The 21000-nt window shown below is 39.4% G+C and overlaps 5 protein-coding genes and 2 long non-coding RNA genes across 13 annotated transcripts; 4 read left to right on the plus strand and 3 right to left on the minus strand.

The window, feature by feature from the left end:
* The first annotated feature begins 792 nt into the window (after positions 1 to 792).
* On the plus strand, positions 793 to 3223 carry LOC139112160 (uncharacterized). 2 transcript variants are annotated; one of them, XR_011547336.1, is made up of 6 exons: positions 793 to 1421; positions 1579 to 1775; positions 1933 to 2128; positions 2286 to 2481; positions 2639 to 2848; positions 2990 to 3223. It is a non-coding gene; the product is annotated as an uncharacterized lncRNA (long non-coding RNA). The 2 variants fall into 2 exon arrangements; XR_011547335.1 differs by having other exon boundaries at positions 795 to 1421; positions 2639 to 2835.
* Positions 3224 to 3488: 265 nt separating this feature from the next.
* On the plus strand, positions 3489 to 4056 carry LOC139112195 (uncharacterized). The gene is made up of 3 exons (XR_011547344.1): positions 3489 to 3666; positions 3723 to 3776; positions 3973 to 4056. It is a non-coding gene; the product is annotated as an uncharacterized lncRNA (long non-coding RNA).
* Positions 4057 to 4211: 155 nt separating this feature from the next.
* Emc4 (ER membrane protein complex subunit 4) lies at positions 4212 to 5341 on the minus strand. Its single transcript, XM_070673045.1, has 3 exons — positions 5147 to 5341; positions 4624 to 4895; positions 4212 to 4546 (listed from the first exon to the last, which is right to left on the minus strand). Exons 1-3 carry the CDS (start codon positions 5212 to 5214, stop codon positions 4350 to 4352), a joined length of 537 nt encoding a protein of 178 aa, XP_070529146.1. The 5' UTR covers positions 5215 to 5341; the 3' UTR covers positions 4212 to 4349.
* Positions 5342 to 5672: 331 nt separating this feature from the next.
* On the minus strand, positions 5673 to 12788 carry Rictor (rapamycin-insensitive companion of Tor). The gene is made up of 9 exons (XM_070673007.1): positions 12347 to 12788; positions 12204 to 12248; positions 11628 to 11784; positions 8265 to 11510; positions 7913 to 8042; positions 7457 to 7827; positions 7144 to 7246; positions 6966 to 7073; positions 5673 to 6791 (listed from the first exon to the last, which is right to left on the minus strand). The coding sequence occupies exons 1-9, from the start codon at positions 12405 to 12407 to the stop codon at positions 6375 to 6377; spliced, it is 4638 nt and encodes a 1545-aa protein (XP_070529108.1). The 5' UTR covers positions 12408 to 12788; the 3' UTR covers positions 5673 to 6374.
* Positions 12789 to 12958: 170 nt separating this feature from the next.
* On the plus strand, positions 12959 to 14331 carry Hmgcl (hydroxymethylglutaryl-CoA lyase). The gene has a single exon (XM_070673042.1). The coding sequence runs from the start codon at positions 13106 to 13108 to the stop codon at positions 14078 to 14080; it is 975 nt and encodes a 324-aa protein (XP_070529143.1). The 5' UTR covers positions 12959 to 13105; the 3' UTR covers positions 14081 to 14331.
* Positions 14332 to 14397: 66 nt separating this feature from the next.
* Positions 14398 to 17918, plus strand: LOC139112177 (periodic tryptophan protein 1 homolog). 3 transcript variants are annotated; one of them, XR_011547341.1, is made up of 11 exons: positions 14398 to 14595; positions 14685 to 14746; positions 14876 to 15009; positions 15086 to 15259; positions 15328 to 15435; positions 15525 to 15699; positions 15768 to 15926; positions 16022 to 16130; positions 16227 to 16551; positions 16635 to 16859; positions 17786 to 17918. XR_011547341.1 is itself a non-coding variant. In XM_070673028.1 (11 exons), the coding sequence occupies exons 1-11, from the start codon at positions 14527 to 14529 to the stop codon at positions 17797 to 17799; spliced, it is 1416 nt and encodes a 471-aa protein (XP_070529129.1). In that variant the 5' UTR covers positions 14398 to 14526; the 3' UTR covers positions 17800 to 17874. The 3 variants fall into 3 exon arrangements, 2 of the variants coding, with proteins under 2 accessions (XP_070529129.1, XP_070529128.1); XM_070673028.1 differs by having other exon boundaries at positions 16635 to 16721; positions 17786 to 17874; XM_070673027.1 differs by lacking the exon at positions 17786 to 17918 and having other exon boundaries at positions 16635 to 16863.
* Positions 17583 to 20879, minus strand: Rybp (ring and YY1 binding protein). Of its 4 annotated transcripts, none has more exons than XM_070673051.1 (4): positions 20568 to 20879; positions 19851 to 20359; positions 19175 to 19640; positions 17583 to 19061 (listed from the first exon to the last, which is right to left on the minus strand). In XM_070673051.1, the coding sequence occupies exons 3-4, from the start codon at positions 19349 to 19351 to the stop codon at positions 18735 to 18737; spliced, it is 504 nt and encodes a 167-aa protein (XP_070529152.1). In that variant the 5' UTR covers positions 19352 to 19640; positions 19851 to 20359; positions 20568 to 20879; the 3' UTR covers positions 17583 to 18734. The 4 variants fall into 4 exon arrangements, with proteins under 4 accessions (XP_070529152.1, XP_070529151.1, XP_070529153.1 ...); XM_070673050.1 differs by having other exon boundaries at positions 19851 to 19971; positions 20066 to 20879; XM_070673052.1 differs by having other exon boundaries at positions 19851 to 20362; positions 20568 to 20583.
* Between the last annotated feature and the right edge of the window lie 121 nt (positions 20880 to 21000).

The following is a 21000-nucleotide window of genomic DNA, read 5'->3' on the forward strand; positions in this document are numbered from 1 at the left end:
GGAAAATGGCGGTTAAGTCTTCTCGTGTTAAGGCGTTTTATGATAGGAATGTTAGGGAAATTTTATTCCGAGAGGGACAGAAGGTTTGGTTTTTTAATCCTTGTAGAGTTAGAGGAAAGGCTCCTAAATTGCAAAGTAATTGGGAAGGACCTTACTTGATTTTGAAAAAGTTAGGGGAGGTGGTGTTCTGTATTCAGAAGTCGCCTAAACATGGGAGAAAAGTCGTTCATGCGGATATGTTGGCTCCGTATTTTGAAAGGGAAAATTAAAAAGATTTTGGGGACCGTGTTTGTTTTTTTTTTTGGGGGGGAAAATTGATTTTTCTTTGGAAACTGCTTTTCTTCTTTTTCTCTTTTGAGGAGGAGTTTAGCTGGACGGGGAGGAAGGAGAATTTTCTTCAGGAGAAACGTGTTCCGCTCCGTTTCAAGATGAAGGAAGATTTTTCGTTAAGAAGACTGTTCTTCCTATGGTTTTTGATCTGTGGTTTTCCATGGGACGAAGGGCTAATGCCGGAACAGGAACTTGGGGAGACCTTGAGTCGGAGGGTCCACAGAAAGTTATGCCCCCCTTTTGTTTGAAGATTTTAAGAGGAGCAGCGGAATCGAGCTGAGGGCCAAGGACGGAAGCATCTTCGCGCTGAGGAAGATTCTTCGCGTCATTTCGTGGAGTTCAAGAACTTGGACAGGAGTCCAAGGTGGAACAGGAAGCCACGGAAGCCCCCCCTGATTGTCGGGGCGACAATCTTGTGGAAGGGGGGGGGGCAGTGTTACGCCCGGTATACGGAGCAGCGTGAAGCTGCCGGCTCGCTCCGAAGTCTCGGTTCCCCGTTGCCAGGGGAACGAAGATTATTTATTGTGACAAAATGACAGTTCTGCCCATGTCTTGAATCGGTGCAGACGTGTTACTGCTTGCATGCTCTTTATTAAATCGTTCCTGTTTATTTTTACAAATCGTGTCTCTTTCTTTCGCGGAGCTCAGGCGTCGCGAGTGTGTGTGTGTGTGAGAGTGTGAGAGACGCGAACGCGGAGATGTTCGCCGACCCGTTCCCGGCGTAACAATATAATAAATACTTACATAAACTGCAAACAGTTAATGTGAATTAATTAATGTTCCAAATGCATTTAATTTAATTTATCCTTTTGGTTTTCTTTTCTATTTCATGGCCCCTGTTTCTATTTCAGTGATAACACTAACTTTCTTAACTGTAAATAAATTTATATTTCAGATTCTTGGTGATTGGAGTGCTGCAAGGGTCACAGAAGTTTGACTGCACTTGTACTGCTTGTGAAAATAGTTCTGCTTATTCCTGGAGTGTCCAGTTGGATTTTTTATCAAATATAAACCTTCCTCTTGCTGCCCAAAAAGTGTCAAGCCTGCACATCAACGGGAATTATTTTTTATAAGAGTTTTAAAAGTGACAGGTATGTGTTTTAGGTTAAGAGTAAAGTTACACTTAAATAAATTATTTTCAGGCTTTTAAGTTCAATTTCTGACTTTAATACGGCTTTATTTAGTGTAGTAGAGTGTTTTAAAATCATTTTAATAATTCTCTTAACTGTAAATAAATTTATATTTCAGATTCTTGGTGATTGGAGTGCTGCGAGGGTCGCAGAAGTTTCACTGTGCTTGTACAGCTTGACAAAAAAGTTCTGCTGATTTCTGGACGGTCCCGTTGGATTTTTTATATAATTTGAAGCCTCTTCTTGCTCCACAAAAAGTGCCAAGTCTGTACCATACCGGGAACTATTTTTTATAAGACTTTTAAAAAGTGACAGGTATGTGTTTGAGGTTAAAAATTGAAATATTGTTAATTAAATTATTTTCAGGCTTCCAAGTTGAATTTTTAAGTTAATTTTAGTTTTGTTGAGTGTAGTAGAGTGTTCTAATAACAATTTAATATTTTTTCAAACTGTAAATAAATTTATATTTCAGATTTTTGGTGATTGGAGTGCTGCGAGGGTCGCAGAAGTTTCACTGTGCTTGTACAGCTTGACAAAAAAGTTCTGCTGATTTCTGGACGATCCCGTTGGTTTTTTTATCAATTTTGAAGCTCCTTTTTGCTGCCCAGAAAGTGCCAAGCCTGTGCAACGACGAGAACTATTTTTATTAAGGGTTTGAAAAGTGACAGGTACGTGTTATAGGTTAAGAGTAGAGTGACTCTTGAATAAATTATTTTCAGGCATTCAAGTTCAATTTTTAACTTTAATTCTGTTTTATTCAATGTATTAGAGTGTTTTAATTACAATTTAATATTTCTCCTAACTGTAATTAAATTTATATTTTAGTTTGCTGGTGATTGGAGAGTTGTGAGGGTCAGAAAAGTTTTCCTGTGCTTCTACACATTGTCAAGAAAGTTCTGTTGCTTCCTCGGCCATTCTGTTGGATTTTTTATCAATTTTGAAGCTCTTTCTTGCTGCCCAAAAAGTGCCAAGCCTGTACAACGACGTGAACTATTTTTATTAAGGGTTTGAAAAGTGACAGGTACGTGTTATAGGTTAAAATTAGAGTGACTCTTAAATAAGTTATTTTCAGGCATTCAAGTTTAATTTTTGATTTAAATTTGGTTTTGTTAAGTGTAGTAGAGTGTTATAAATACAATTTAATATTTCTTTTAACTGTAAATAAATTTATTTTTCAGTTTTTTGGTGATTTTAGTGCTGGGAGGGTCACAGAAGTTTCATTGTGCTTCTACAGCTTGAGAAATGATTTCTGCTGATTTCTGGAGGGTCCCGTTGGATTTTTTATATAATTTGAAACTTCTTTTTGCTCCACAAACAGTACCAAGCCTGTACATCGTCGGGAATTATTTTTTATAAAACTTATAAAAAGTGACAGGTATGTGTTGTAGGTTAGAAATTCAAATATTGTTAAATAAATTATTTTCAGGTTTTTATGATAAATTTCTGATTTAAATTTAGTTTATTTATGTGTAGTAGAGTGCTCACATTACATTTTAATAAGTTTTTTAACTCTAAAATATATATTTCAGTTATCTTGTGATTGGAGTATCTGGAAGGCCGCAGAATTTTTACTGTGATCTATACTAGGTGAGGGGGATTTCTGCTGCTTTCTCAAGAGTCTTATTGGCATTCCATTACAGTTTCTTCATTCTACTTTTGTCCCACAAAGTTTGAAGCTTGTAAGTCTACGGAAAATATTAATAATTAACTTATAAAAAGTGACATGTATGTTTTATAAATTAAAATAAAAATCTTATAAAGTTTATGATTTTGAATGTTTTATGTTAATTTTTTGACTCTAATTCGATTATATTATAGCTAGTAGAGTGCCCACGTTTTATCTAAATAATTATTTTAATTTTAAAATACATCGATAGAGGTTAGAAAGATCGATGTATTTTCGACGGTAGCGCCGTGAGCGTTTGTTAAACGGAATTTTTTGGAACTACCAAAATCGATGGTGACATATATATATCACCATCGATTTTGGTAGTTTCAAAATTATCCGTCTACCGAATAGTCCCAGCGCTACCGTCGCCGAAAAAAACATCGAAAGAGGTTAGAAAGATCGAACAACATTCAATTAACTTTTAAATCATACAGTGCATTTCTGTCTGAATGTTTATGTTTTTTGTGAGTTCTAGCGGATGAGATTCTCACGTTAAAAAAGTTTGATTTGAAAACCTTTAATATGTTGAAATTTTTGGTAGGTAAGTACTACAGTTAATTTCGATTACATTATAATATTATAATGATTTGCAGATTAGTCTGAGTATTGGAGTATACGCTGGTATATACATAGCTCAAAATTATGAGGTATGTACATTCGGCGAGATAAAATATTCTTCTGATTGTCTCACATATAAATATAGTCAATCTCGTTATGTAAATGATATTGAAGTTTTCTTTTTATTCCTGATTGTATTCGTTGTTTTTCTTTCAAATCAAAATTAAGATTACATAAAAGTTTAATGTGCCATACAATATTCAAGCTGAGCTGTTTCTGACGTAGGTGCCACGAGTGGACGAACCAGCTACACTGTATCAGCGAGTTCTTCAGTTTTTAGAAGAAAAAAAAAAGAAACCATAGCGTAATCTTAACATGTACTTTTTTCTGAGCCACTTCCGGTGCTAGAAGATGAAAATGCCATTATCAATATGGTAGAAATGTAATGTTTAACTATGCCTCTTAAAGAAATGCCGATGCATCTGTATATATGTACTTATACAATGTACAAAGAGACAACACACTTTTATTTTTCCATACTTTTATTTTAATAAACAATATTTAAACGCATGACACATATGTCTTTGTAGTATAATTTAGCTATGATTCACGTGGGCGCGTATGCCGAATACTTACAATGCCGCCTGACCAACCACTTTGCATCAAATGTACATGAAACCGCCACCCGAATACTCGACTCTCGTCTGGGGCTCGACAAACGCCAGCCAGTCGGACGCGTGTGTTGGCAGCAGGCCCATCGACTGACACTTGTACAAAGCTAACGCAATATTAACTAACTGTCCTAGAAAGTAGACGAATTTTTGCCCGCACGCATGTGTACCCTCGATCACTTTGAATGCTGCAAACAGAAGAAGGAAACAATTACATAATAGTGATGTCGAGCACGTGACACCTTGTAATTTTAGATCAACTCACTTTGCTGGAGTGTAAAGAGCGCCTTGACTGGTTTAATGATGAGCATACCGACCATCATGATGGGAAATATCGAAACGGAGCTGCCGGCCATGTACAAAATAAATAGATTCATGGGCACTTGTTTAAGGGGGCCCAGCGCCAGGTCCCAGGACTTTTTTATTATCAGATGGTTCGAATCTGACTCCCTCATGTACTCTACATTGTGAAAAAGACCGCCGGTTGGTGTATACCCTGGAGGAGAAGGTATCTCCACGCTTTTATCTTGTTTCGTTCTGCAAAGAGATATTTCATTATTATAAACATTTGCAGTGTACAGAGTTGCTTTTCCCGACAGTCCTTTGAGCGCAAAAAAAAAAATTTAACGATCTACTCAGAAGGAAAAAAAAAAAAGAAACAAAAGTTACAGAAAAGGGAAGTGGAAGGAGGAGTCTTTAATATTTAATACGCGAGTAGCTATTCAGCGTTGGCGATCTAAATATCGACACGTGTACTTTGACACTTGCGTGCCAATTAGGTTACGTACCTGTGGGCGAAATCTAAGGCCCATTTTGACCGTTTCGAACTTTGCTTCGAGCTCGCCGTCATCGTCATTGAGCCTACGATAATTCACGCTGGCTAATTCTCACAGTTTGTCCGCGAAAAATAATTATGGACGACACGCGATGACGCGAATCAACGCGAATGATCACCGATATCCGAGGCAGAAGTGATAGCAATCGCTGCGCCGAACAGCGGAGTTCTCGTGACTCAGGATGGTAACATCGATAACGTAGTTCCTCGATCGACAACGTCAAACGGTTACGTATACTTGCATACATACCCTAGTTTGGAGGAAAAAGGGTCTTGGATAAAATATGTATAAACATTTGCTGATATTTCACACATCCTGCTGCTTTTTTTTCCATCTTTTTTTTTCCATCGTATACATGATATATAAATTAATGCGTATAAATAGAAATAAAGTTGTAATATTAAGTATAAAACTAGCAACGTTACACGGTCTCGTCGCACCTTCACGAAGGGAAACAAAAAAAAAAAAAAAAATCGACTGCGATATTAAAAAATAATGCGGTATATACGTTACAATGAGATATGATATAGATATAAAATACGAATTAATCGGTTGTCAACCCATGGACTACAACGCGTAGAAGTCAATAAGACTTGGAGGAAAAAGTGGTCGGTGTTACATTGAACATCTCTTAAATATTAATATTTTACAATTTAGTGAACAAGCTTGGATTTTGATTCTACAATTACACCCGCCAGTCCTCAGTGACCGGTGCTACGCGACAGATCTACGCGCGCGCTTTGTGTGAGATTCGACGCTCCCCACGTCAAGATCACGTACGCTAGCCGCCGTCGCAGCACCACAAACGCGTAACCATTTCTGACGGTGTGAGTGTACAAAACGAGCGTAATCTCGGGGTTGAGTAATGAATAATTATGTATAGAAATAGAAACGCGAGATGTACAGAATAAGAAACATCGAAATATTCGTGAGAATACGTCTGATTGCTGGCAGTGTATGTGTTTATATGTATGTGTGCCTGTGTATGTGTATGTGTATGTGTAAGTGAACCGTTTCATTTGTATTATTTTTATATATCATTATCATTTTAATACAAAATATGTACACACAGCATACGACATACGTACAATTTGCATGTGTATGCCTATACATACACACGCACGTCCATATATACTCACGTGTATTCACGCGCGCGTAATTGTGAACGAGAATTTGAAAACTACGAATCAAGGCTGATGGCAGTGTTTGTACCCGATACTTTTAAAGATCTATCGGAACTCTTCGACAAACGTATTCGCTCTTCTGGCTTCAGGATTTCAGCTATGATTTTCTCGTCGGTGCGCCGCTCTTGCGACGAACGCACGACTTCCAGAGGTTTTTTTTTACACTGATTTTCCGCGTTGCACGATTCATTATTGCCGCTACCGCCGCCAGCCGAAGAAGCACCTTCCTCAGCGACCGATGCCAGTTGTGCCGTTTGTATTTCAGTCAGAGTAAGTCTTCCGTTAACTTTGCCCTCCGCAGGACTTGCAGACTGCTGCCGAGAGCTAGCCTCGGAACTAGGAACAGATGATTGCAAAGGATTCTCCTCCGTGCCAATTGGTATCTTCAGGATGTTGATTGGTTCGACATAGAGCTATAAAATTATAAATTATCTCAAGATTAAGATGGATAATTTTAATATATGTAATTTATTTTTAACGATGCCTTTATTTAAAGAATTACGTGTTGCATCAACTAAAAAATAATGCTGACAATTACGAGAGTCATGCAATTACGCACGCAAGTGTCGGCGTATGAGAAGGCTTACCGCATCGAATGGAGAATCTAGAAACAGTTCTTGTAGAAATCGCCGTGCCGGCATTCTATACGTCCCACTGCCCAGGCGAGCAGCAACGTCCGAAAACAAGCAGGTATCCTGCTTAAAACAAACACGTATTAAAAATACTTTTTATTTTGCAGATACTGAGACATTGTGGGAAACAAACCTGAAATTTTTCGGGATACCGCTGTCTCAGTCTAAGTAACGATTGACGACTGTGACGATACCACACTGGATTTGCCAGCCGCTGAGTGTGTCTAAGTATTTCTCTATATAAATAATATATACACTGTGAATTAGATCTTGTAAAATATATTATATAATATATTATATATTGTAAAATAATGTAAAACATTCAGACTTGAACATCGCTAATACCAGAATATATATATATATATATTTTTTTTTTAACGATAAATCAATTTTTTTATCGCATTTAAATTATATTAATTTTTTGTTTTTAACGTATTTTCGGTTACCTTCGCAATTTCAAATCTTGCTCTGTACCAACATCTTTGCCACCTTTTCCGTAATAACAAACGAGACACGTGCGACAATGCTCGGTATCGGCATCACATTCCGAGCTCGACTCCTCGTCAATCTCTGTCGTCTCTAATTCGGACCTAATGCTATCCTCGAGAATAGTTGGCTGGTATGGCTGAGGAGGATCGGGAAAGATGATGAGAAGTTTCCTCGGTAGACAGATACCCATGTAAAACAAGTTCTCATTGTCGTCTTCTGGAGGAAGTGGCGGCGTTGGTGTAAGAACCGCGTTCTCTGCAATCCAGCTACGAGACGAATCGTACTCGGATAAACTCTGCAGCGAAAGACGACCGTCTAAGCTATACATCTGTAAAGAAAAGAAAAGAAAAACTCAATCATTTAACGTGTGCTGTTTGTTTGTAGTAAATCTCGTCAAGTGATTTTTCACATACTTCTAAACTACTTTGAGAATAACTCGGTCTACGATGACGCTGTAAACTACGTAATCGTGCATATCCTTCAGCGTCTTGTTGGCTTAGTCTTTGAATACTCGAAACAGGACTTGGAGTTTCGCCTCTGTCTCTGCAAAATAAAACACAAAAGTATGATTTATTTAATAATCTAAATCATCTGTCGATATATATATATATATATATATATATATATATATATATATATATATATATATATTTTACATATTTTTTACACATTATATACATATATGTATATATATATATATGTATATATATATATGTATATATTGAATAATTTTTAATTGAATATATTGAACAGTTTTTAACTTACGAAAGAAAATATCGTCGAGCTTCGAGATCCGTGGCCGCGCTTTCAGATCGATTTCTAGTCCGGCGTATAATGGGCTCGAGCATTTCTGGTTTTCCGTCACTGAGACTACGATGATGCCTCTGTACAGGGACCGGACTTGGCATAGGATATCTGGTTGAAGGCGGTACCACGGGCCAGTTATCACCGCGTCGATGCCTGACGCATGGCCAGTTGAAATTTACCAACGTGTCGGCACCAGCTCGCGTCGTGCCAATCAGACTGAGAGCATACATCGCCGTGGCGCGTACCGAATAATATGGACATGTTTCCGCCATGGATGTGATCATCTCGATAATACTCAAGTGATTCAAGTGTTCGACTCCCGCGATGGACGTGCCTGCGTGACCGAGAGCCCAGAGAGCCGATTTGACTTTAAGAATGCCACCGTTCGGACCGACAAAGTGATCGTCACGCAACGATTCGGTCTCCAGTCTCCAGCTTCGCTCCGGAGTGGTGTGCCTGGAATCGTCTACACTGGTTTTACGACGGATCTCCATTAGAGAGTCCGTTCGCGGTTGAGTCGCGTCACGAGGATCGTTTTCGACCGTTTCGTAATCGGGAATGGTCTCGAGGCGACTGCATTGCTCGACGGCCTCGTCCGTGCCAGACTCCTCCGACATGATGCTGTCTTCAACGGCAGCAGAAGTTGCCGTTATCGCTGCCATTGCTGCCATACGACTTGTCCTGGTGCATCGCGAGTTCGATTCCGAGTCGCGGCCACCGAACTCTAGCTTGAATCGTTGCAGCACTCGAGCGAAACGTTGAATCACATTGCGGCGTAACAGCAATTGCATTCCCAGATCGTGTTGCGCTAGCTGGCCGATCAGATGTGGCAGGACGTAAACGTTCCGCGGCGTCATCACCACGTCGCTGGAGGGCCTTCTCTGGTAGCTCCCGATCTCATCGCGTTGACGACACGTTAACGCATCGTGTATCTCTCCTTCTACAAGGCCCACGTATCGCTCAGCAAAACCGCCGGGCCCAATCCATTTCTCTAGCTCTTCGGAAGGTGCAGTGAGACTCGCAAAACCCTGCTGAAGAGAATACAGTCTGATTTTCAATAAGTAACCTTTGTCACCCAGATGTTGTAGCCATTTGTCCCAGTCACGCGACTGTCCGCCCTGTTGCAACAGTGCCTCCAAGTATTCAGTCTCGTCGCAGGCTTCATGTAACGCTTCTAAAGCGGCCAATGCTACAGCCGTGTAGTTATCCGATAATCGATCGGCTAGTAACGTCATTGCCCAATGTACGGCGTCCGTCATTCTGGCACGAAGAATTAACCGTAAAAACTGTGTAGCGTAAAGACGCGTGCTCCATAACGTTGCCTCAGAGATGATCTTGCTTAGTACTTTCCTGTTGGGACCATCTCGAGTATAATCCAAACTGGAAACAATTAATTTGACATAGCAGTCGTGATTAGTAGCCAGGGCGAGATCTTGCAGCTTTTCCAACAGATTAAAGCTTTTGAGGACCACCGTGCCCTTAGCCGAGTGACTCAATTGGCCGAGAAAGAGGAAATACTTTTGGCAGCACGTAGTGGACATATGACGCGGCGAAAACAAACAATCGTGCGCGGATTCGGCGGTGCGGATGTTACCGATTTGCTCGGCGATGTCTCCAATTAGCTCGTTGAGTAGCCGCGCACCCTCTGGCTCGTGCAGTTCCAGCAAACAATTCAACAAATCACAACCGGCGAGAGTCGCTTCGCGCGCCAACGTTGCGCTCGTGCCCAATTCGACCCTGCTATAGCCGTTCCACGATGGTTTAAAGTAACGCACTAGTCGCTTCATGAACTGCCGATGATCGGAATCGTGAAGAATTCGCGTTGCATCTTCGCGCGATCGTAGAATCGCTCGCACCACCGGCCAATTCCAAGCGAGAGCGTCTTTCGAGCTGAGCACCTGTGCGTCCTTGAGCAAAGGTGTGATAGGTGACTCCCTGTTGATTCGCAACCAGTGCCTGCCGGACGGACGCTGACGCCGCGGTAGAATTGGACGTAACCAAGTGCCTGCTTGAAGAATGCGATCAAGAAAGAGACTCGCCGGGGTTGGTCTTCGGCGCATCATGGTATGCATTCGCTCGAGAATGGTGACCGCCGCTAGCGCTTGATGCTTGCCGGCACTTGCATGCTCCAGGAGATTCGGTAATGGTGGCGTGAGGTCGCAGAGTTCCGACGGAAGGAGTGAATGCGCGAGATGTAGCAACGCGCCCAGTAGTACCGCCGCGCGCACCGAAATAAACGTGTCACTGGAGACGATAGTTTCTGCAAGAGCACGGTGCAAACCACACTCCAACAGAACGTAGACTAGCAGCGCCGAATGTATCTCTGTGATGTTGGGACAGTGCGACGACAGGGACGGCAGGATAGATTTTCCCTCGGCAGCAACAAAGCCCTCTGACAACTTCCACGAGTCTCGGGATCTGCTGGGATCCACCGCAGCCAACGCGACGTCCGGTTCATCAGTCCACGTGGGCAATGGTAAGTCCAATAGTTCATAAAGTAATTCTAGAACAGCGCCGCGCACTTCCAGTTGGTCCACATAAAGAATATCCGCGATCGCCTTCAGTCCCGAATTATTGTCTGGCCGGCAAAAGTGAAGAACGCCCGGGTACGAGCGCAGAATGCTCAGTAGGGCCAGTTTACTAGCGGCAAATCTCTGTTCACGCTCTTCCTTGGTTCTTTCTATGCTCAAGGAATGTAGCTCGCAGTAGGGTGCGGCAAAACACAAGAGGGAAACGCTGCTGCGCGTATCGGGATTATTTAGCAACCGCAGCAACACTCCGACGACAGATTCGACTGCGATGCTACTCTGGCCGGTCATCGCGGCTCTGGCCAGCGCGTTAACGCCACCGCAACTTATCAGGAGACTCGAATTTAGAACGCCTAGCTCACACAGAACCGCCAGAAAAGCTTTAAACGCGCGATCTCTCTCCTCTATACCACCGTTTGTTAAACTGATCAATGATCTCGCTAGCACAGAACTGAAATGCTTGGGAGCTAATACTAAAATTCTCCTGACAAGTCGAAGAGCCTGAATCCTTTCCATTTCATTGCGCAGGTTAACGTCCATGCTACGCGCCAAGAAGTACGGATACTGTAGTCTGTTGATCGCGATAACATCTTGCTCCTTCTTAAGCATGTAACGTACTGCCCGCAACGCGGCAGCGCGCACCTGTGTCGCCTCGTGGACCAGCACCACGCGTAAACTAAAAAAAACATTTTACAATTTATTCATAATTCACTCATTAACAGTCAACGTTTTTTTTTTTTTTTTCCTCTAGTACTTGACAATTAAGCAAATCTAATTATCATCAGAGTCTCACCAACAGAATAGATCCTCTGCACAGTACCCATAATCTTGGGATTCGGTTTCACTGATCAACTTAACAATAGCATTGAGATACGCTAGCTTTTTTACACCTGGAACGTTGTGCCGCTGGCAGAGATTGGTCAAGACCTCCTTGACGTTTTCCTTCAATCCTGTAAATCAAAAATTATTTCCTTTCGTGAACAAGCTATGGAAAAAGAAACCAGCATCTTTTACATTCTCAGAAAGAACCAGCAGCTAAAGTAATTACGTAAATTAATAAAATTCCATATATAAAAAAAAAAAAAGAGATAATAGGGTGAAAGAAAAAAGCAGTTTTGTTTCCATTTCTTCGAGCCTTCCGGTTTCAATCCAGGCCGAGAAAGTCGCGTCGCTCGTTATTATTCAATCCAAAAGCGTTTCTATTTTTCTCGCCGTCAGGAACTCGCGGCAAATCAGTCACCGATCGTGAGCTCAAGACGTAATAGAATTGCGCAATATTGCGCTCGCAAGAGGAAAGATAAATAAATATACGAAAGGTGGCAAATTCCCGAAAGACTTGGAGGAAAAAAGAGGTTAGGTTACTACTAACCTCTTGACAGGTCGAGCTGCACGCAGCTGTCCTCGTCTTGGCGGCCTGTAATCAGAAAAAGAATAAGAAACACGCGAGAGAGGAAAGGCGAATTGTCGGGCGCTTCGTTGCAAAGTTTCATCCTGCAATCGTTAGACACGCACTTCGACGGGAACGGCCGGTGCGTAGGCTCCTGCCCCACATCATCCAGCTCGAGATCGCCATTGTCCAGGCGGCGGCGGCGGCGGCGGCGTGCTCAGGTCCGATCCGCTCGCTCCTCAGCCGTCACGGTCACGCTGCTCGACGACGCTCCTCCTGGTACGTGCGTGGTCGTCGACATCGTCGCCCGCGCCGCGCGATATGTCATTCTCGAGAGAGCGCGGGGTACTACGAACGCAGGCGTATGTACATACGTGCGCGTATATCGTGATCCGTGCGTGCGCGAATGCACGCGAAAGCGCTTATCGATGCCGGACCCCAGAGAGTTTCGTAGTCACGCCGCGTGACGGGCACTTTACACCGCAGATTTTCCCCACGAACGGCCAACGGAGGACGCAAGCTCGCCGAACAGAGCGAGCAGGCGGGCACGAAGAAGACGGCGACGACAACGACGGTGGCGGAAACGGGGGCGAAATCTCGCGGCGCCGCGCGCGCTTTCGCCGCTCCGCTTTCGCGCTCCTCCGCATGCTCCGAACGCTCGAGTCGGACCCGTCAGCGGTTGTACTACAGAACGCATTTGGTGCCCGTCCTACCATCTCGCGACGGTCAGGGAAACTCGATTATCAGCGGGTGGGGGAGCAAGTTGGTGCAAGTACAAACTCCCAGAGTCTAAAGTTTAGATCTTCGGAGCAATTCTGTCGTGGAATTTCTATTTAATATATTTTTATTCACCACGTAGTTTTTGAATATTATTTCTTTACACGATGCTAAAATCGTTAACGAACTTTCGCAACTGTATTCGAGGTTACGCGACGAGAAGCATCGATGGCTTTGTAAAGATAGTTGAAGTCGGTCCACGAGACGGTTTGCAAAACGAAAAAAAGATAGTGCCCATGGAAGTTAAGGTTGAATTTATCAACAGGTTGTCGTCAACCGGGTTGAGAAGCATTGAAGCTACAAGCTTTGTGTCTCCGAAATGGGTTCCTCAAATGGCAGACAACTCACGAGTCTTTGGAGAGATCAACAAGAAGGATGGGGTGTCCTACCCGGTGCTAGTGCCAAATCTGAAAGGCCTTGAGAGTGCTGTCGCAGCAGGTGTGAAGGAGATTGCAGTGTTTGGTGCTGCATCAGAGACTTTTTCCAAGACAAACACAAACTGCTCCATCAAAGACAGTGTCAAGAATTTTAAAACAGTTGTGGAAGAAGCAAAGAAGCATGGGATCAAGAGTCGTGGTTACATATCTTGCATCGTTGGCTGTCCTTACGAGGGGGAGACCAAACCATCTGTTACAGCGTACCTCGCCTCGGTAATGCTGGATCTTGGGTGCTACGAAGTTTCTCTTGGTGACACCATAGGCGTGGGCTCCCCAAGGAAGATAAAACGTGTGTTAAATGAGCTACGTCACGTTTCTTTCAACGATATGACTTGTTACGCTTTGCATTGTCACGACACGTATGGTCAGGCGTTGGTAAACGTACACACTGGTCTCAACGACGGTATACGGGTCTTTGATTCCTCAGTCGCTGGACTTGGCGGATGCCCGTATGCTGCCGGTGCTTCGGGGAATGTAGCCACGGAAGATCTACTATACTTTCTACGAGAAGAGGGATTAGAGACCGGGGTAGATTTTGATAAAGTAGTAGAAATTGGTGATTATATTAGTAAAGAACTTGGTAGAGTAAATCAATCTAAGGTTGGAGTGGCCATGCTTGCCAAAAAAAATCGTCTAAACTGCTGACTGATATTTAATATTACATATTATATTTAAGGATGCTTCGAAAGGCAAATAGGAAACTTGAAATTTGTAAAACAAAACCAAAGCAATTTGCATTCCAAATAATGATTTTTATCTATGTATATATATGTATATGCAATGTATAATATGTATATATAATTTTATACGTTTGTATCAATAACATTTTATATCAGTGTTACGTTTATATATATTAAATCGTTGAAAAAAAATTAAATATGTATTGTGCCATTTTATGTCTGATCAATCTATTTATTATATAATTTTTTTTAATAAATCAAATTTTTAGGTAAATAATCAGCTGGATGAGCATTGCCGCCATTTGCCACCATTGCTCACAGAAACACGTGCTACCGTGAGAGATCGGTGCGGTAGTTTGGTCAAAATTTGATTTTAATTGATATTGAGCGTTTAATATAATTTTAATCAAAATGGAAGCAAACGTTATAGCTTGTGCTACGTGGGTGAAAAAAGGCGTTGCTGCAGCCGTTCCAGAGAAAGTTAATATTTTACAGATATTTATTTATAGGTTATGTCTTTCTGAAAATATTACATTTTTTTACGTGTTTTTTTTTTTTTTTTTTTTTAGGTTGAATTAAAACCCGAAGAACTCGAGATAATTATAAAGGAGACACAAGCTGCTTTAGAAACGTAATAAAATTAAAATATTATTTATTTCTTTCTCTTGTAATATATTTTGTTTACTGTCAAAAATTTAACCATTAAATTTGTTTAAACTGAAATATTTTAATAAGCTAATTATAATGATTATTGTTCTAGAAATGAAGGCGAAGATGATGATTCCGATAAAGAAATTGACATCTCTAAAACACAATCTGGGGCAGACAATAAAGAAGAAGAATCTTTGACTGCTAATATTGACGAATACAACTTTAAGACATATGATGATGAATGTAAGAGACAAATATTTAAATATTTTATTATTTAATTATTTAATATTGATGTGTTTGACTTTGTATTTTGTTTTAGCTGGTGATATATGTTGTCACATCAGTAATTTAATTTCTTTTCGAAATGGAAAGGATCCTCTTATAACAAATAATGAAGAAGATTCGGATAAAGAAGATGATATTATCAAGGCTGATGATAATTTGGTATTATTTGGTCATGTTGAAGGTGATGCTAGCATTTTGGAAGTATTTGGTTTGTATAATATTATTTAATATGTAAATTTTGTTTGGAGTTTATGATAACTTTATACTTAATTACAGTATATAACGAAAGAGAAGAATCATTTTATTGCCATCATGATATATTGCTTCCTTCATTTCCATTATGCATAGAGTGGCTTAATTATGATCCCACTAATCCAAAACCAAGTAAGTAATATAACGATGCAAATTGCATTAAAAGTATTTTTAAAGAAGTTGCAAAATAAATAAATAAAAAAATGTATAACTATTTTTAGGCAATTTATGTGCTATCGGTAATATGACTCCTATAATTGAAATATGGGACTTGGATTTATTAGACTGCTTAAAACCAGTATACAAATTAGGCCGAAAATTAAGTAAAAAGAAAAACAGAGACCGCATCGGTCACAAAGACGCAGTTTTAGACGTGGCATGGAATCACAATTATACGTTAGTTATTAATTTTAGTGATTATAATTCGAAATATAATTATTATTATTAGGAAATTATTGTTGCAGACATGTTCTTGCTAGCGGTTCGGTTGACCGGACAGTTTTACTATGGGACTTGGAAAATGGAACACCTGTAAATAAACTAGGTCCGTTCGGCGAGAAAGTACAAGCGTTAAAATGGCATTCGCAAGAAACTCATCAACTATTAATAGGATGTGCAGACAAGTATGTTTAATTACTAAAATATATTTAATTACTCAATTATAAATATCTGTGTTATACAAATATTTACATGTAATAGTTTTTTTTTTCTTTTTAAGAAACGTAAGATTATTCGATTGCATGAACAAGGAACTTGTTGCGAGTTGGAATACATCGGGAGAAGTGGAACGAGTGTTATGGAATCATCACGATCAAAATTATTGTATTGTATGTTTTAGAAATACAATTAATTTATAATTAAAATAGAGAATTTAAAATTAACTTTCGTCGCATCTACTGTACAATAAATGTATTTTTTTGCAGGCTAGCACAGATAATGGTTACATAGAATATTTTGATGTAAGAAATTCCAAACCATTATGGCAAATTAAGGGTCATGAAAATGAAGTTACAGGTCTTTCGCTTAGTACATCGTGTCCCGGTCTGTTAGTCTCTTGTTCAAACGACAGTGTAATAAAAGTATGGGACATAGATCAAAAAGATCCTACTCTTATATGGGAAAAAATGAGTAATTTAGGTGCTATACAATGTCTCGCTGCAAATCCGGATAATGGATTTGTATTTATTGTTGGCGGAGATAATAAAGAACATAATTTCAAAGTCCTAGATGTCATGGAGATAGATCCAGGTATGTAGAAATAATTTCTAATGCAAATTAAATCATAAAGTTAACTTTTGATGTTTATTATTTTTTAAATTAATTTTTAATAGTGCGAGAGAGATTTGGAAAACGTGTTGTATCGAAAAATTCATTGGAATCTCAAGAAGAAATAATGGATGCTACTGAAGATATGGAAAGTATGGATATTTAAAATTTGAAATCGTCGAAACACGTTGAAAACGCGAATAAAAAAGCAAATTAAAAAAAATACAGTATAAAGATTGATTCAAATCTTGGTTATATTACGTTGGAACATATTAAAATATAATTTCACTGTAAGTAAACACTTGTTATGCATTTTTTTAAATATTTAATTTATAACGTCATAAATACTGTCGATATATGTATATAATTGATAGGTTTGTTATTAAAACTTTTTTTTTTTTTTTTTTTTTTTTTTTTATTTCTCGAAAACATTATTTATTGTTTTCTTGTTAAGAGTATAATTTTAACCCCATGATTATTTTTCAAAAATTTTACATCATGTAATATAATATTTCTATTAAAAACAACATACAATATTCTATTCAGGTAGCCGAAATTTTACATTGAGCGAGTAATTAATAATGTTCTGAAGAGATAATTACATAAAAGAAATTTTTTTCAATAGAGGAATCTTTCTTGATTTGTAATATTATAAATTTGTAATGGATTACACTTATTTGATCTCTCGAATGAACAAGAGCTTACACAATAATGCATTTAGAAACATTAATTTAAAAGAATTCAAAAATTCAATATATTTGATTAAGAGTCCAAGTTATTAACGATCGGGAAAGCAAGTCTAACAGGCAGTCGTAAAGATTTATCTCAGTTTAATAATATTACCAAATACTCGAAGATATCAATCTTTCATTTGTCTTTAAATCATTCAATTATTCTGATACTGGGAGATTCTTATATTTACTTTCATTTTCTAATGCAGAAATGCATTGTAATCATATGAATAGGATATAATTATCAATATTATTAACAATGTTTCGTTAAAAATTCTTTCATTTCCGTTTTACTCATTTATTTAAAGAATTGCCATGGTCCTTGTAACTATGATTTAATTTGAAATAATCACAAGTGTTTGTTATTATGAAATATCGTGGGCAGTTACAAATGTGGAAAAAAAGTTTTTATTTTACAGTCTTAATTCACTTATTCGTTGATGAAAATAAAGTTTTATTAGTACTTTTTTTTTTTTTTTTTTCAGGGGGCATTATTTGAATATTCAATACGTAAGGTACATGTACATACATTACACATTTGAAAATTTACGTTCGATTACTGTACGTACATACAATTGCGATTAAATGTTTTTGGGCATATCGTAAATTAAAAAATTTAATATTAGTTAATAAAAATGCAAAATAAATTAGCGAATCACGCAGATCGGTACAACAATTTATTATTTAAGTATTTTATGTTTGGAAAAAAGTCATCTCGATGACCAATTAGAATGGAATAAGATGTACATATGTACCATTGCTAATTATGCTAGGAATAATTAAAAAAAATAAAATAAAATAATACGATTTGATTGATAGAGTTGCTAATAAATTTCGCAAATCGTCTTATCGCTTTTTCTGGCAGTGGAATCGTAAATTCAATCGATATAATTACACTAACAATAGCTTACAAATTCCCTGTTTCACAGATATTTACAATTTACTTCTTTTTGTATTTATGTCTACTGCAACACATGTTATATTAAAACATTTTACATTAATTCAATAAATATTATAGAATGAAAAAAATGGCAAAAATTGAACGGTTTTTTAAGTACATTGTTTTTCTCGCAGAAAAAAAAAGTGGGGAGGGGGGGGAACCCTTAAAGAAGCAATAGGAACTATTTAGATTTAGTGCAACGAGCAAAACAGTGATATATAATGTACATATATTCCTATTCTTTTCTTGAATAATGATGATGATACGAATTTATGATCAGTCAATAATATCCCCCCTGGCAGCATAAACTGCCCGATCTCGTTGGATTCGTCCACATATAATTTGCGACGTGTACTCGAACGAGAGAAAGAATGACTGCCAACAATGGCCGCGCTTGTCTAGAGGATGTACAGTTGACCAAAGAGGTTGACATACATTATGACAATATATTAATTAGAATAATTCGTACACACATATGTAACATTAGCATTAAACTAGACGTCAGTTCCTACATCGAGACTTCTCGAGTCCTGATTCGAGTCGTGCTGGCTCCCGCCCTCGGAGCTCGCATTGCTCGACTGATCCGAGCCCTTTTTCACTTTCGGCTTATATTCTGTGATAGTGACGGTAACATTGTTGACCGTTACCTCGTTCGATTGCGCGGTGCTACGGTCGACATTTTTCAGACGCGGTGGATGTCTGCTTTTGCGCTTCGGCTTATCCAGTTTGCGTTCCTTCTCCTTGACACCGCTGGTTGTGCTACCGGCACTCCCTTCTTTTTTGCCTGGTTTCAGAAGTGGTACATACTGTTGCTGTGCAACCTGGATACGAGATGATACAAAATCGATTATGCATTACACTTGGATAAAAAGAAATATACATATTTTTTGTTTGTTCTTAAGCAATATATATATTACAGGATTATTAAACTGACCTGTTGAGCTACCAATTGGGGGTTTATGCGGGGTTTCCGCGTAGAGGTTCCTTTGCGGACGTCACACATGAGGCACTTAAATGCTTCCGCTGTATTTCTATAAGTGCAGACACTGCAGTCCCAATAATTTTCTTCCAAAACCTTCGCCTGGCGTTTTCCGCTTCCCGAATGGTTCATTGTTCGTTGCAGTCAATTGTAGAACGCTGTACCTTCTCAAAAGAAAGTTTCCCCTCTTTTGAGGCACCTTCGGCCTCATTAAATTTTTCAGTTTTGTAAACACGGGATAATTTCCAACAGAGTGTTACTAAGGATATGCAATAAAAATGCTAGATAAACGTTTTAAGCAACGTTCCATACATCAACTAAGCGAGATACACAATAGTCTGTTATAATCAATTGCTCTGTATTCAACACCTATGTCTCTAGATTGTATCGCTCTGACATTATACATTTTCTTCTAATGAATCTGTAATAGAGAAACAATCTTATTAATTTAACGCAGGAAATTAAATCGATTTTCTTTAAAGATAAATTTTATTAATATCTATTTAACTTGAAAAAGACTTTCAAATTAGTTACAATTATCATAAAAATTTTTTTTTTCTTTTTTTATTAATTGACTTAAACATTTATTAGTACAAAATTCACCTTCCGTTGGTCCTGAGCACTGACTTACATTATTTACACCTGCTGTTCACCGATGGTGAATTTCCTCACCCTGATGGACCCTGAAAGTCCTCTCCGACACACCTTCTGTATAGTATCCTCTCGTTTCGCTTTAACACAGCGAAAACGTCCTGCATTCAAAGACGATTTTATCAAATAATGCTTTCTGTACAGTTTACATACTTCTGGAGAAACTACGTTCGATTCACTAGACGTTGCACCTACAGAATTATTGTTCTTTAAGTTGAAAGTGTTTGTGGGAGTCTCTCCCGTAGTTCTTTGCCGGGCAACGACGCTCCACACTTTCCGTTGCCGTCACGTATTCGTCAAACCTGTGATTCCACTGAGGACGAGGTAACAGATCGGCACATCCTTCCAACGACGAGACGGACGGAGCTCGTCAGTGCATCGTTGACACGCACACACGTGTGCGTTCACGCGTCGTGTCTCGACGAAACCGTGTGTACGCGTGTCCTCCCACCGTGTTCGTGCATTCCAGCGTCCTGGCGTTGTCGAGGTCTGCTGCGAGCAAGGGAGGAGGGGAAATGAGCAAGCTACAAGAGAGAGTTGCGAGGAGGTAAAAGTAGCCGCAGATTAAATCGTAGACCCGCGATATGTCACCGAGTCTGCCGTTGATCGTCCGTCATGCCATGCCGTGACGTGACGTCTCGACGACGGCGTGTGGTGAGTGTGCCGTACAAGTACGAAGGGAGGAGGGGTGGCGTACCTTGACGTGCGAAAGAACAAGCGGCGTCACAGAGTTGGAGTCGGAGTCGGAGGAGGAGGAGGAGGAGGAGAGGATATTGACAAACAATCCGGTGGTGATTGCGTGCGGCGATCGTGCGCGGCTGCTCCGTTCACGACAGAGTCCGCTTCCGCTCGTTCCTGTCACCCGTCATGCAACTCCAACTGCTCCAAAACTCGGGAACGGAATCTCTCCGCTCGTCGACTGACGACCCGTTTGTGGACGATACAGACGTTTCCCTTTTTTTCTCTTTCTTTTTTCAGCGAGCAGAATTACAAACGCATTTTAAATGATATTTAAAATAGATATATATATATATATATATATATACCCTGATCGCGTGCTTAATTTTATTTTAATTAATTTTATTTTAAAATATGTCCAACTTATCATTTAGTCATACTATTTAGATATT

Source organism: Cardiocondyla obscurior, linkage group LG27, assembly GCF_019399895.1.
Source record: "Cardiocondyla obscurior isolate alpha-2009 linkage group LG27, Cobs3.1, whole genome shotgun sequence".
Classification (NCBI taxonomy): Eukaryota; Metazoa; Arthropoda; class Insecta; order Hymenoptera; family Formicidae; genus Cardiocondyla; species Cardiocondyla obscurior.